Consider the following 12,847-nt stretch of genomic DNA (forward strand, 5'->3'; position numbering starts at 1 on the left):
AAGATAAATAATCTAAACCTTTCAATATCTGAGTCAGTGCAAGCAATATTTGTTCTATGAAATAACTGAAGTCTAATATCCAAAACTATGCTTTGCAATAAATACAGTACAGTAATTTATTTTCTTGAGATTTTTTTAACGAAATAATTTCTGACCACTGGATAGAAAAGAGCTGATCATAATAAAACGCCAAAAAAAGCCAAAGGATTGGGAAGATCCTTTTTTAAAAAAAACTTCAAAATGATTTTCCAGAAACAGTCTTTCCTACATGAAGCTTCCAGAGGGCAACTGTCAGGTGAAAGTTATCATGCACCTTAGTTTACTTAATATTTTAAAAAATGATATACATACATAACTCTATATACTGTAGTTTTGGTTTGAGCCAAGCTAAACAAATGAAGTCACTATGATTTTGTTGTTGTCTTCAAGTAGACTTGACTTCTGGCAAACCACACAAACAAAACCTTGATGTCTTTGGAGGGTTTTTTTTTTTTTTTTTTTTTTTTTTTTGCTATTTCTTTATTTTTAGGGCTAAAAGTGAGTGGCTGGCCCAAAGTTATCCAGATGACTTTCATGCCTTAGACTGGACTCCGGTTCAGATTCTTCCACTTCTAGGCCAAATTGGCTCTCATATATTCTTTGATAGTTAAGATGGAAAGGATGGAAAATTAGTCAATATTAATTTTCACCAGTAATATGAATATCTGATTAACAATCTTTAGTTTGTGTAATCAACAAGTAGCCCTCATTTATTTCTCCCTTTTCACATAAAAATTTCTAATGCCAAAGAAAATACCATTCACACAGCTGATGTTTTATTAAATATATGTATGTGTGTGTGTGTGTGTGTGTGTGTGTGTCAGAATTCATTTAGTATTGCTAATTGCTAATAATAGTCATATAATTTGCAAGATTTACTATATAACTTTGGGGGGGGGGGAGAAACAGACTGAAGAAAGCCTATTTCTGCAATCTTCTCTAAAAAGAGACCAATCAAACTTACAAGCCAGATTGAAAGTCCTTTTCATTGATCACAGCACAATTGGTTAAGGAGAGTTCATCCGTGGGACATCTTGCAGCTTGCATACTCTGAAAGGAAAATCAGAGACAAGGGGTCAATAATGAAGAGCATGAATACAAAATGGCTTTAATTTTTGAAGTTCAATTTTACTTTGGAATAAGCTGTGCAAATTCACTGTTTGCTGTTTTTTTAGCATTTGTGTATTTTTGAGAACATGTATTTTTTAAAAGAGATGTCACACACTATTTACAAACAGAACTGGCTGATTATTATTATAAGAAACAGAAATGTAGTTCTCAGTACACCTATGATAGAAGGTAGGACAGGTTAATCAAACAACATAATGATGTTGTACACAAATTGTATCACTTCAAAATGGAAGCAGTTATGTACTTCTGAAAGAAGAAATGGCGAAGATGGTTCTGTGAAAAGCAAAGCCAACAAACCCAGTGAAGAACAATGAGCTGGTGGAATACCAGTTCTTTGGAATCTCCCCAGCCAGGTAATAGCCTACAAGCACTCTAAACAGGTGCTCTTCAGCAGGGGGATTACAAAACAACTATCACTGGAAGTGACTCAGAGATGACACTGGACTCAGAGATGACCAGAGTAATCATCTTGCTCATAACCACTATTAATGCCTTTTAAAAGCACTAAGTTTGCAAATTTCCTTTCCTAATCATATTCAGACATAGTTTATTAACTACATTTAAGCTGCCAGAGACCTTCAGATCCATAAGTCTGAAAACATTGGGTAAATTTTCTTTTAATCCTTAATTTAAAAATATTTTTTTAAAATTGAAATGAACAGCAAAAGGCTAAACAAGCCTTTGATCTGAGAAAGTTACAAATAGATTAAGGAATCAGATAAATTTAGAATAAGAGTTTGGAATTAATTATATAAAAAAAGTTCCTGTAAGAAATAGATTTGTTTTGACTTTTGTAAAGATGACTAGTTTTAAAAATTGATCTCTATAGGGAACTAAAGATTTTAGTTAAAGGAGAAAAATACATTAACCTGCTTAACAGCTAATTAACTGGACTTATAAAATGATGCAAAATATTATAATATTGAAAATACTGAAGGACATATTTGAAAAATGGAATCTAAAATCAGTAACAATGTCAATAGCAGTGTTTACTTCTACAGATAAGAATGTGTCCAAAAGACATTATGGAAGAAATAGCAAATGAGGAACAAGTATTATTTGAAAAGATAGAGATGGCATTGAAATTGGATCTACAAATTATAGGCTACATGATTGATATAAAAAATGATGTCTCACTGGAGAAATCAGTTGACATTTTAAAAATCCAAAGGGCAATAAATGAAGAAAGTGACCTGGATTGTTTATTTATTTTCTATCTTGAAATCAAAAACATTTAACCATATGACCTGCAAACCTCAACTGTGAAATAGCATAGCCCTGATTTCACTACAACACGGCTACTACATAAATAAGAAAAAGTGAGTTTTATAATATCCTCAAAAATTTGGGTCATGAGACAAGTTGCCAGAGATGGTATGGGTGGGGGAGGTAGCAACAGAAGCAGGAATATGATCGAAGAAAGGAAAAACTTTAAACTAGGAAGAGGGATTAGGCATTAGAGTACATGGAGAAAGCATTAGGCAAAGTGCACAAGGAATAGTCTTGCAGTTAAGCCTACATCAGTTTAGCATTAAATTAACATGCTAAGAGATTACAAAGATGAAATCAAATAACAATGACAGATGGTGCCCAGATTTATGGACAATTTTAGTATAAAGAACTAAATGAACCCAGAGCTATGCTGAGCAAGAGCCAATATAGGAGGATCCATAGTTTCATCCTGAGCAGTAAAAAGGAATTATTATCCTATTATTTAAGATTGTCTTCAGGATGTAAATACAATTGTCCTACATCTAACTACAATATTTATATCTGGGACATATAATCTCTTAAGATTTAAGTACAACTAGAGTACTCAGGCCACACTAAGAGTTATTTTCTCTGGTGTGTTTCAGTCTGTACAAGAAGTGCCCTGTGGTCAGAGATGGTATGATGGACAGAGAACAGCATTGGTCGAGAAGGGTATGTGAGACAACAGTGGGGATCAGGGTGTGTGTGAAAAGTGCTGCATATGTCAAGGAGGGCACGCTGGATCAGAAGAGGTGCCTGGGGTGTCAGGGAAGGCTCAAGGGGGGAGGGTGCATGGGTTGGGGAGGGTAGAAAGGGATGCACCAAAGGTGCTGCATGAATTGGAGAAGGCAGGGGGACAGCCTGGGTAGTTGACTTATGGGGGTGTTGCTTGAGTTGGGAAGGCTGTGTAAAGCTTCCTTCCTCCCTGTTCTTCCTCTCTCCTTTTTTTCTGTTCTCTTCCTAGTAGGCAGGTATCTCTGCATACAGTTCATCAATAACTACTGCAAAAAGTTATTTTATTTCATAGTCATTAAGTTAGAATTAAGAATTAAGCATTAAGAAATGGAAGGAAGTATTTATTGTATTTTGACTAGCAAGAAATAGACAACAGAAGAAAAGGGAATAAGGAAAACAGCAGATATGTTAAGGGTAAATTCTACAATTTTACAGATAAAAATATATGGGTGGGCTACAAATAAAACCTAGCAGTTTGAAAGTATATAAAAAATGCAAGTAGAAAAATAGGGACCACCTTTGGTGGGAAGGTAGCAGCGTTCCGTGCACCTTTGGCGTTTAATCATGCTGGCCACATGACCACGGAGACATCTTTGGACAGAGCTGGCTCTTCAGCTTTGAAATGGAGATGAGCACTATCCCCTCGAGTCGGGAACGACTAGCACATATGCGCAAGGGGAACCTTTACCTTTTTACAAACAAATATTTATGGATTTGATATTTGCAGAAGAAAAAAATGAATGCAAATATGTTGTTTGGATAACTCAAGATAAACAGCAAGAATAATCACATGCTGGTTTTTGTTTTTTTTTTTAAATTTTGATTTATATGCCGCCCTTCTCCGAAGACTCAGGGCGGCTTACAATGTGCTCAGCAATAGCCTTCATCCTTTTTGTATATTTATACAAAGTCAGCTTATTGCCCCCACAACTGGGTCCTCAATTTACCTACCTTAGAAAGGATGGAAGGTTGAGTCAACCTTGAGCCTTGGCGAGATTCGAACCCTGCAGTAATTGCAGGCAGCTGGTCTTAATAACCAGCTTAATAACAGGGTGCCTTAAACCCCTGTACTACCAAGGCTCTAGAGAAAGAAAGGCCAAAACAGTTGCCTGTAAAGAAATATTTACATATTTACAGAAAATATTTTTCATCCAATCCCAGGCAGTGGTTTTGATTTCAAAACCCTCTCATGGCTTGTAAACAGATACCTGAAGGATTGGTCAGCTGTCCTCATACTATGATCTTCATTATGATCTTTCCAGATTTCTCAACCATCTGAGGTACGACATATGATTATTCTCTTGCCACAAGAAGATATGCCAGCACCTACTTCAATATATTATGATGCCAAGGAAGAACCTTTATTATTTTCCCAAATGCCTTCACTTCTTCCAGGTCTTCCAGCCCAGGTCTCTCCACATCTTCTGATCTTATACTACTTCTCTGAGTTTTTGTGTGCTCTGGCTAGTGTCAGCTTTGATGGTGTTTTGCCACCATATTCTTTGGTGTCTTGGTTTAATTTTACCACAAATTCTTTCAAGCATAATTGCTTTCTCCAGTGAATTCCCCCACATGGCATAGCCAAAATTAGCGAAATGCAGTTTGTGATTCTAGTGACATGTCTGGTGTTATACACTCCAGTACTTGCTTGTTAATCATCTTTGCTATCCAAGGAATATGCAGGAACCTTCTCCAGCATCATAGCTCAAACAAGTTAATTTTCTTCCTATCTTCTTTTTTATGGTTTAACTTTCACAGCTATAGATAGCTATGGGGAACACAATAAAGCTGACTAACCTACATTTGGTTGCCAGGCTGATGTCCTTGCTTTTCCATTATTAGGCTCATGTTCATCGTTGCTGTACGACCCACTGCATTCTGATGTTTTATTTCTGGGCTGCATTCATTACTGAGTGATCTGACACCCTGGGAAAGTGAATTTTTCCATGCATTCTGTCTCTTCACTATTAATTTATATTTTAATGTTTTCATTCCTTGCAGTGAACATGAGCTTCATCTTTTTGTTGTTTACAAAGAGGCCAAAATTCTCATGACCTATTAATCCAACCCTTTATTCACAAGGTCCCTAAGACCTCATGCTTGAAAAAAACATGACTGCAATTTGCACAGAAGACAAAATTAGGTGAAGTCTCTCCAGGTCATCAGGAAAGTCCAGGAAAAATTCCAAACCAGAAATCTGTTACTTTCTAAACTTGATGCCACTCCGTTTTGTTTACAGACATCATCATTCTCACCCTATATATTAGTGTGTAAGGTGATTGGAATGATGGTCCCAAGACCTGGAAAGCACTAGGTTAGGGCAGTCTGCTCAGCCATGATACCTTTGATTACACTTATTTCTAGCCTGATAAGAGTTAATGGTCCATATGATGTACATTTGATCCATAAAAGCAATGGAGTCTATACATGTAGATAGCCTAAATAAGTACTTGAGATTAATAACAAAGCTGGAAAGAGATATAAACAACATGGGCACTAGGAAAGAGACGAAGACTAGTTTGGGTGTAACAGAAGGTCAACAATCTTTACTTTTTATTTGCTAGCCTGGTTAAGACTAAAATTCAAGATGTTTCAAAACATTCATATTCCATTTACTCTTGGAATACATCCATCCATATTTGAAGAAACATATCACTATAATTGCACACTGGTATGTATTTCATCTACAATGACTATTTAAATGGAAGCATTTAAAAGCTTACATCTCTACAAGGATGATTAAGCAGAATCTGCTCAGCTCATGGCAAGCCTACATGTGCTTTGGATTTTTCTTTCCAGAATGACTACTGCTGATTTATATGGCAAATAGCCAGACCAAATATTTTGGCATTGCTGATCCAGTTTCTTTAAACAAACACAGCATTGCTACTATATGTATCCTTTCAAACTTTTTGCACAATTTGAATAGCATTCAAATCCTTTCCAGTCACCCTTTTTGTTGCTTTAAGCAATCTTGCTGGTTATCCTTTAAAAATGAAAGCTCCCAGACTATTTCATGAGTTGATTCATAACTGAATGATGGGTACAAATTCTATAGCTATCGATCAGCATGGTCATTTTGATTTTGAGATTGATAAAATATTTTTGCACATTCTCTATGCTATTAATGCTCAATGTGCAGTCCACTGCAGCATACCTCTGTAAAAGCATCACAGCCTCCTCCCCAGTCAGTCTGACCAACAACAGCCCATCCATCTTCTCAGCTGAACTTCCCGGCATGCTCTAACTAGCAGCTGTTTCATGAGAATAGGTTAGGGATGAAAAGTAGTTCACAAACCATACAACTATAATATAGGTACCAATGTGAACATTACAAATGACTTGAGGTAATTATGAGCTGTTGAAGCTACATATGCTATTCTAAGTGCACTGTGGTCTTGAAAAAACAGTAACAAAAAAAAAAGGAAATTAGAATAGGAAATACAATGGATGTCTTAAAACGGGGTTTTATTACACTGGAAATCCACTTGCTCCAACAGTTAAGTATTAAGAGATTTTACTGAAGAAAACTCTTGACCAGCATACTGTGCTAAGGATAATTGTTCTCATGGCTTGGAACACATAAAACAATAAAGGGATAAATTTTAGATTGAAATGTTTGGGTTAAATTTAATTTTTAAAAGCCTTCAAGGACAAAGAAGATGGAAAACATGAACAAGTACAAAGGCAACCATAATTATAATTCTATTCACCAATAACTGCAAGGTCTCATTTTCTTAAAATGTACGAAAGACATCCTTGTTTCATTGGGTGGTCACATTTTTGTTGAGAAATTAAAACTAAGTTTAACATCAAAAATGTCAGCCTAAAATTAAGTATTTATCACTTGAATGGGAAAGAAACAATAAGTATTAGTACCTTTTATCTGAATGCCAGTTCCTATGGGAGTCAATAAAATATTCCCACTGGCATATTTTACAGTATTTTCACACTAGTGTTTCTAATTCCCATGTGACCATTGGGAACTGACACCATTTTTTCAAGCCACAGGATCTTGAATAGATCACATGTCTAAGTCAAACAGTGCTCCATCCAATGACTCCCTGAACATATGAAGTCATAAAAATTCCTTCCTAGGCAAAAATGCAATATAAAACAAAATTAGATGTTCTTCCATACAATGGGAAAACCTCTGCAGAAAAGAAAACATCCAAGTTGTCTTCCACCATTTTCTTCACTGCAGTTAAAAGCCTCCAATGAAGTGGCAGTATATTAATAAAAGTGGGAGGATATTGAGGAGTTCAGTTCTCAAAACCATTCAACATCTTGTGACCATATAGGTTGGAGCTGTTTCTGAAATTGTTCAACGTTCTTATGTGAAAATGCCCTAAGAAACAGATTTTTTACTATTAACTATTAGGATGCTCAAATGTGCACTGGCATAATGTCTGGATTTTAAATAAAGTTAGAGATCTAAATTCTAACTTTTTTATACTGTAACTAAACTCACGTTTTTTTTTTTTTTTGGTACAGGTTTGTATATTATGTTTATTATACTACACTTTCTAAAGCTATCTGGATATGTTATAATATGCAGAGAACGAGAAAATTATTCTGCTAGGATCCTAAATCAACACTGTCCTTTTTCAAATAGAAGTACTGTAGCCAAAGTCTATAAGGCTTGGTGATGTTTAAAACCATCTACTGAAAGGACAGACAACCTTATATAATGACCATTTTTCCAATATAACCCATTTTTGTTGTACTCCTGGTCCCAAGAAACAAAGTGTCAGGCATAGAATAAGCCACTGAAAAAATAAAGCAGCAGTATTTCTCTGAGTTAACAGCATCACTGTAGAATCTGAAAGCAGAGTGCTCTATTGCTAGCCAAATACATTGCAGTAAAAAGTGTGAACTGCATCAACAGCTTGATACTCCCACCTATTCACCCACTAGATCCTCCTGTTCCAAATGGAGGAAGTAACACAACAAGAGTTAATTACTGGGAGGCCACCAATGAATGAATATTTGTTACACAGAGAAACATTTCACACTGACAGTGAAACCTTCCCTGTCTGTGCAATGCCTTATTTAAGAGTAACAAACGTAGGAGAAAAGGAAGTTTTTGTCAAGTTTTTTTTTTTTAATCTATTTAATCATCTATTTCAAAAACATGGAAATGAGGTTTGCCTTCCCTTCTGCTCCCCTTCTAGGTTCACTGCAGTGAGCTGAACCTAAGAAAAGGGAGGGGGAGCAATTTGCTAAAGGCTGGTGAAGAGATGCTACTTTATGACTCACTGTGACGGTTCTCACAGAGGAAGCGTAGCTAGATAGTACATGCGTTCATTCTGCGGTGGTTGTTATTTTCACGTACGGAACTCGTCCAGGGTTATTAAACAAATCCTACTTTAAACGATGGGGAGGATCGTCGTGTAATCGAAGATCTCCCTATCAACCCCTTGAGTTTTATTATCCCAGAGGAGAGCGTTTACCTCTACCCTATAAATCCTTCAAACAGGCTCTGATGCACATTCGGGTCCTGCCGGTTTAACTTTAAAAAAAAAAGGCAGAGATACCCCTCCAACAGAGAAGAGGGAAACAGAGCTATTAAAATAATACGGCCTTAATAATTTGGGAAAGCAAAAGGGAGGGCAGAAGGTGTCTTGCTGACACGTCATTGCCCCCGCCTTCAGTCATTCATCGGCTCACTCACCCGGGCCGCCATCTTGCTGTTCCGCAGCCGAAGACGCGACTGACAGGGGATGCGAAGACAGCAAGCGCGAAATCTGCTAAGGAGGGGCGGGAGGAAACAGCTACATCTCTTGCGAGGGGCGTGGCCAATCTGCCTCCCGCCCACTTCCGGTCTTTCCTGCTGTACTCGTTCCTGCGTTCATGGGGGAACCAGGGAGGACGAGCATCTGCATTGCTGGATGACGCCTGTAAAATATTCTCCCTGATTAGACTCACGAGTACCGTACAGTAGTGGGTAGCGAATGTTTATTTAGTATCTTAGAGAATTGTTCTTTAAAGTTTAAAGCCAGGGTAAGCAATCGCCAAGATGAACGTTAATAGGAAGCTTTGCGAGATTTTATTAAATGCTGTCATCTTGCAGATAAGCCTAAGGTTTTTCCGCTGGCAGTGCTCATGGCTACTTCACAAGCTGAGAGAATGAAGGTGGCTTAGAAAATCTATCTACTGTAGCTTCTTAGAGTATATATAAACGACGGAGCCACAGCCATAAGTTTATTTCTGCATCCATAGTGGAAATTTATTTTTAAAATGTGCATTTAACAACAACCAATGGCTAAAAGCAAGCATAATGACTTCAACTTGTTTAAGAAATCTTTGAGAAGAATAAGAAATATTTGAGTCATCCATACCACTGAGGACAATATACCAAAAGCCACAGCCTGTCACCTGATCCATGCTTTGAAAAGTGGCAAGACCCTTCACAGACCCTCTCTATGTTGTACCTCTTACAATACTATTGACCCTCTCTATAGTCTTGGATTAAGTGGGTAGATTGTGTGCTATCAAAGAAAAAAACAATTTATGTTGAACCAACCATGAAGATTTTGAAGAAACATGGCAAAACCTCTTCTTCAGGCCATTTTGGTGCAGAGAATGATCTCAGAGCAACTGATTCAACAGCATCAATACAACTAAGGATGCATACCCTGAGCTGTAGTTAGTAGGATGTTCATGTATTTTAAAGTGTTTAAAACGATCAAGAAGTAAATATGAACATGAAAATACATACATGCCAAAAAGAGCATATTTTAATAAACTGAAAAGAATTTCCCTTGCAATTTGCAAATAGATCGGCAGATCATGCTGTCAATATGGCTCTCCACTACATTCTACAACATTGAATCTCCAAGGACCTATGCAATTGGTCTTTTTGGTAGACTTCAGCTCAGCATTCAATATCATTATTCCAGATATTCTTTTAACTAAACTGATTCAGCTAGCCATACCTGACCACACTTGTAAGTGGATCATAAGCTTTCTAACAGACAAGAAGCAGCAGGTGAAGCTAGGCAAAATCACATCAGATACCTGTACAATTAGCACAGCCCCTCCTCTCCTACTGTGTGCTCTCTCCACTTCTCCCTCTATAACAACAATTGTATCTCAAAGGATCCCTCTGTTAAAGTATTGAAGTTTGCAGATGATTGATCTCAAGACAACGATGAATCTGCATACAGACTAGAAATTGAACAACTTGTGGTGCGACCGGAACAATTTGAACTGAACACACTAAAAACTGTAGAAATTATTAGATTTTAGGAGAAGCCCTCTTATTCTACCACCTCTTACAATATTAGGCAAGACAGTATCAGCAGTAGAGTCCTTTCTAGGTTCTATACAGGGGTGGGTTCTACTTACCTTTACTACCGGTTTGCAATGAGGCCGCGTGCACGTTCTTCTGCGCAAGCGTAAAAACTTCTGCACATGCACAGAAGCATTTTCATGACGTCAGGGTCAGTGGGCGGAGCCTCCTGCCGGTTTTACTACCGGTTCTATAGAACTGGTGCAAACCGGGGGCAACCCACCACTGGTTCTATATCTCAAGATTTAAAATGGACACCTAACACCAAAAATGTCATTAAAAAAGCACAATAAGAATATTCTTCCTGCACCAACTCAGAAAATTCAGACTGCCCAAAGAGCTGCTGATACAGTTCTACAAAGGAATTATTGAGTCTGTCATTTGCACCTCTGTTACAGGCTGGTTTGGCACTGCAACCAGACAAGACAGAGACTTCAGTGGATAATTAGAACTGCAGACAAAACAATTGCTACCAGTCTGCCTTCCATTGAGGACCTATATATTGCCTGACCTAGAAAGAGGGCTGTGAAAATATCTACAGACCCTTCATATCCTGGACGTAAACTGTTTCAACTTCTTCCCTCAAAATGATGCTATAGAGCAGTGATGGCTAAGCTTTTTGCCATTGCATGCCAAAAGCAGGGGGATGCAGGGAGGTCACGCATGTGCATGCCCACACCCATAATTCTATGTGTCCTGCCCCGCATGCGTGCGTGACCCCCTCTGCGCTCCCTCCGTGGCATGTGATGGCACGGTGGGCCCAATAGACCTGTTTTTCACTCTCCTCAGGCTGCAGAGCCTTTCTAGGTGCCTGGGAAAGGTAAAAACAGCCTTCCCCACCCACCCGGAGGCTCTCCAGAGGCCAGAAACAGCCCATTTGCTGACTTCCATTTCTGCCTTCCCCAGGCTCCTAGAAAAGCTCTGGAGCCTGAGGAGAGCGAAAAACGGGCCTTCCCCACCCCTCTGGAGGCAGAAACAGCATGTATCCTGACTTCCGGTGGGCCTAGAAGGCCCAAAAATCAGTGAAGCTGATCTCGCATGCCCACCGATATGGCTCTGCGTGCCACCTGTGGCACGTGTGCCATAGGTTCACCATCACGGCTATAAAGCATTGCACGCCAAAACAACTAGACACAAGGACAGTTTCCCCCCCCCCTCGCTAAACAACTAATCCCACAACACACTCAAACTACCTAGTAGGGCTGTATTACCATTCTTCTCATCTTTCCTATTATCTATTACTTATTTTCTTATAACTATAGCTTTGTTGCTTGTATCTTATGATTTATATTAATTGTTTTATTTAGTACCCTAGTATTTATATTGATTGCTTATTTAGTAAGTTATGACTGTCACTAAGTATTGTATCTTATGATTTCTGATGAATGTATCTTATGATTATTATCATAATTTATCACTTGTTCCTTGTATATACACTGAGAGCTTATGCATCAGAGACAAATTCCTTGTGTGTCCAATCACACTTGGCCAATAAAGAATTCTACATAAATTATTCATAATTTATTTCAGTGTATACTATGTTTTTTGTAAATAAACACATGGTTTTAGCTTCCATCTCATAAGATAGAATTAGTTCAGCATTCTATTTCCAATCATAGCTGCAATAATGTCTAATAATAATTTATATTACTGATTTTTTTTCTCTATTGCACTGCCATGCCTCATAATAAAGACTCTGTCTACTGCAGACTGCAGTGATTATATTGCAGTACTGAAGCTATTGCAAGTTAGAGAATAGAAAAGCTAGGAAGTGTTGCATTGCACAAAATGTGTTTGTGTGCTTATTTAACATTCCTTTTTGTTTTGGGAAAATAAGTGTGTTTTCCATGGTACATATCACAAAAGAAATACAGACAAACTGGGACATTTTTCAATAATTTAAAGAATGTTTTGGATGGAAAAATTAAAAACATTACACTAAAAGTGGAGGAAAACATTGCCATGGAAACTAGAATTCTAACAAGAATCTGCTGTCTGTGTGTGTGCGCGCGTTTGTGTATGCACACAAGTTGGAATATAGTTTTATTATAGAAAAGATACTATACATAAAGCTGAGTGTATGGTATGATATACAGGTAGTCCTCAAATTATGACCATAACTGACCCCAAAATTTACATTGCTAAGTAAGACAGTTATTAGTAGGTTTTGCCCCATTTTATGACCTTTCTTGCCACAGTTATTAAGTGAAGCACTGCAGTTGTTAGTTACACGGTTGTTAAGTGAATCTGACTTCCTCATTGACTTTGCTGAGTATTTTGGTCATGTGACCGTGGGGATGCTGCAACAATTGTAAGTTTGAAAACCTGCCATAAGTCACTTTTTTTCGTGCCATTGTAACTTTGAACAGTTGCTATACCAATGGTTATGTCAAGGAC

At 37.7% G+C, this 12,847-nt stretch overlaps 1 protein-coding gene across 3 annotated transcripts in view; it reads right to left on the reverse strand.

Moving 5' to 3' along the window:
* The window catches only part of NSF (N-ethylmaleimide sensitive factor, vesicle fusing ATPase), a 64,335-nt gene extending 55,373 nt beyond the window's left edge, over positions 1 to 8,962 (reverse strand). For 2 of the 3 annotated variants that reach the window (XM_034415991.2, XM_034415992.2), the window contains exons 1-2: positions 8,831 to 8,962; positions 1,004 to 1,089 (exon numbers count right to left, since the gene is read on the reverse strand). In XM_034415991.2, the coding sequence (XP_034271882.1) occupies positions 1,004 to 1,089; positions 8,831 to 8,842 (98 nt within the window). In that variant the 5' untranslated portion in view covers positions 8,843 to 8,962. The remainder of the gene's footprint in view (positions 1 to 1,003; positions 1,090 to 8,830) is intronic. The other variant, XM_034415990.2, reaches the window with a different exon arrangement.
* Between the last annotated feature and the right edge of the window lie 3,885 nt (positions 8,963 to 12,847).

Source organism: Pantherophis guttatus, chromosome 4 (assembly GCF_059756535.1).
Source record: "Pantherophis guttatus breed Tessera chromosome 4, ASM5975653v1, whole genome shotgun sequence".
Lineage (NCBI taxonomy): Eukaryota > Metazoa > Chordata > Lepidosauria > Squamata > Colubridae > Pantherophis > Pantherophis guttatus.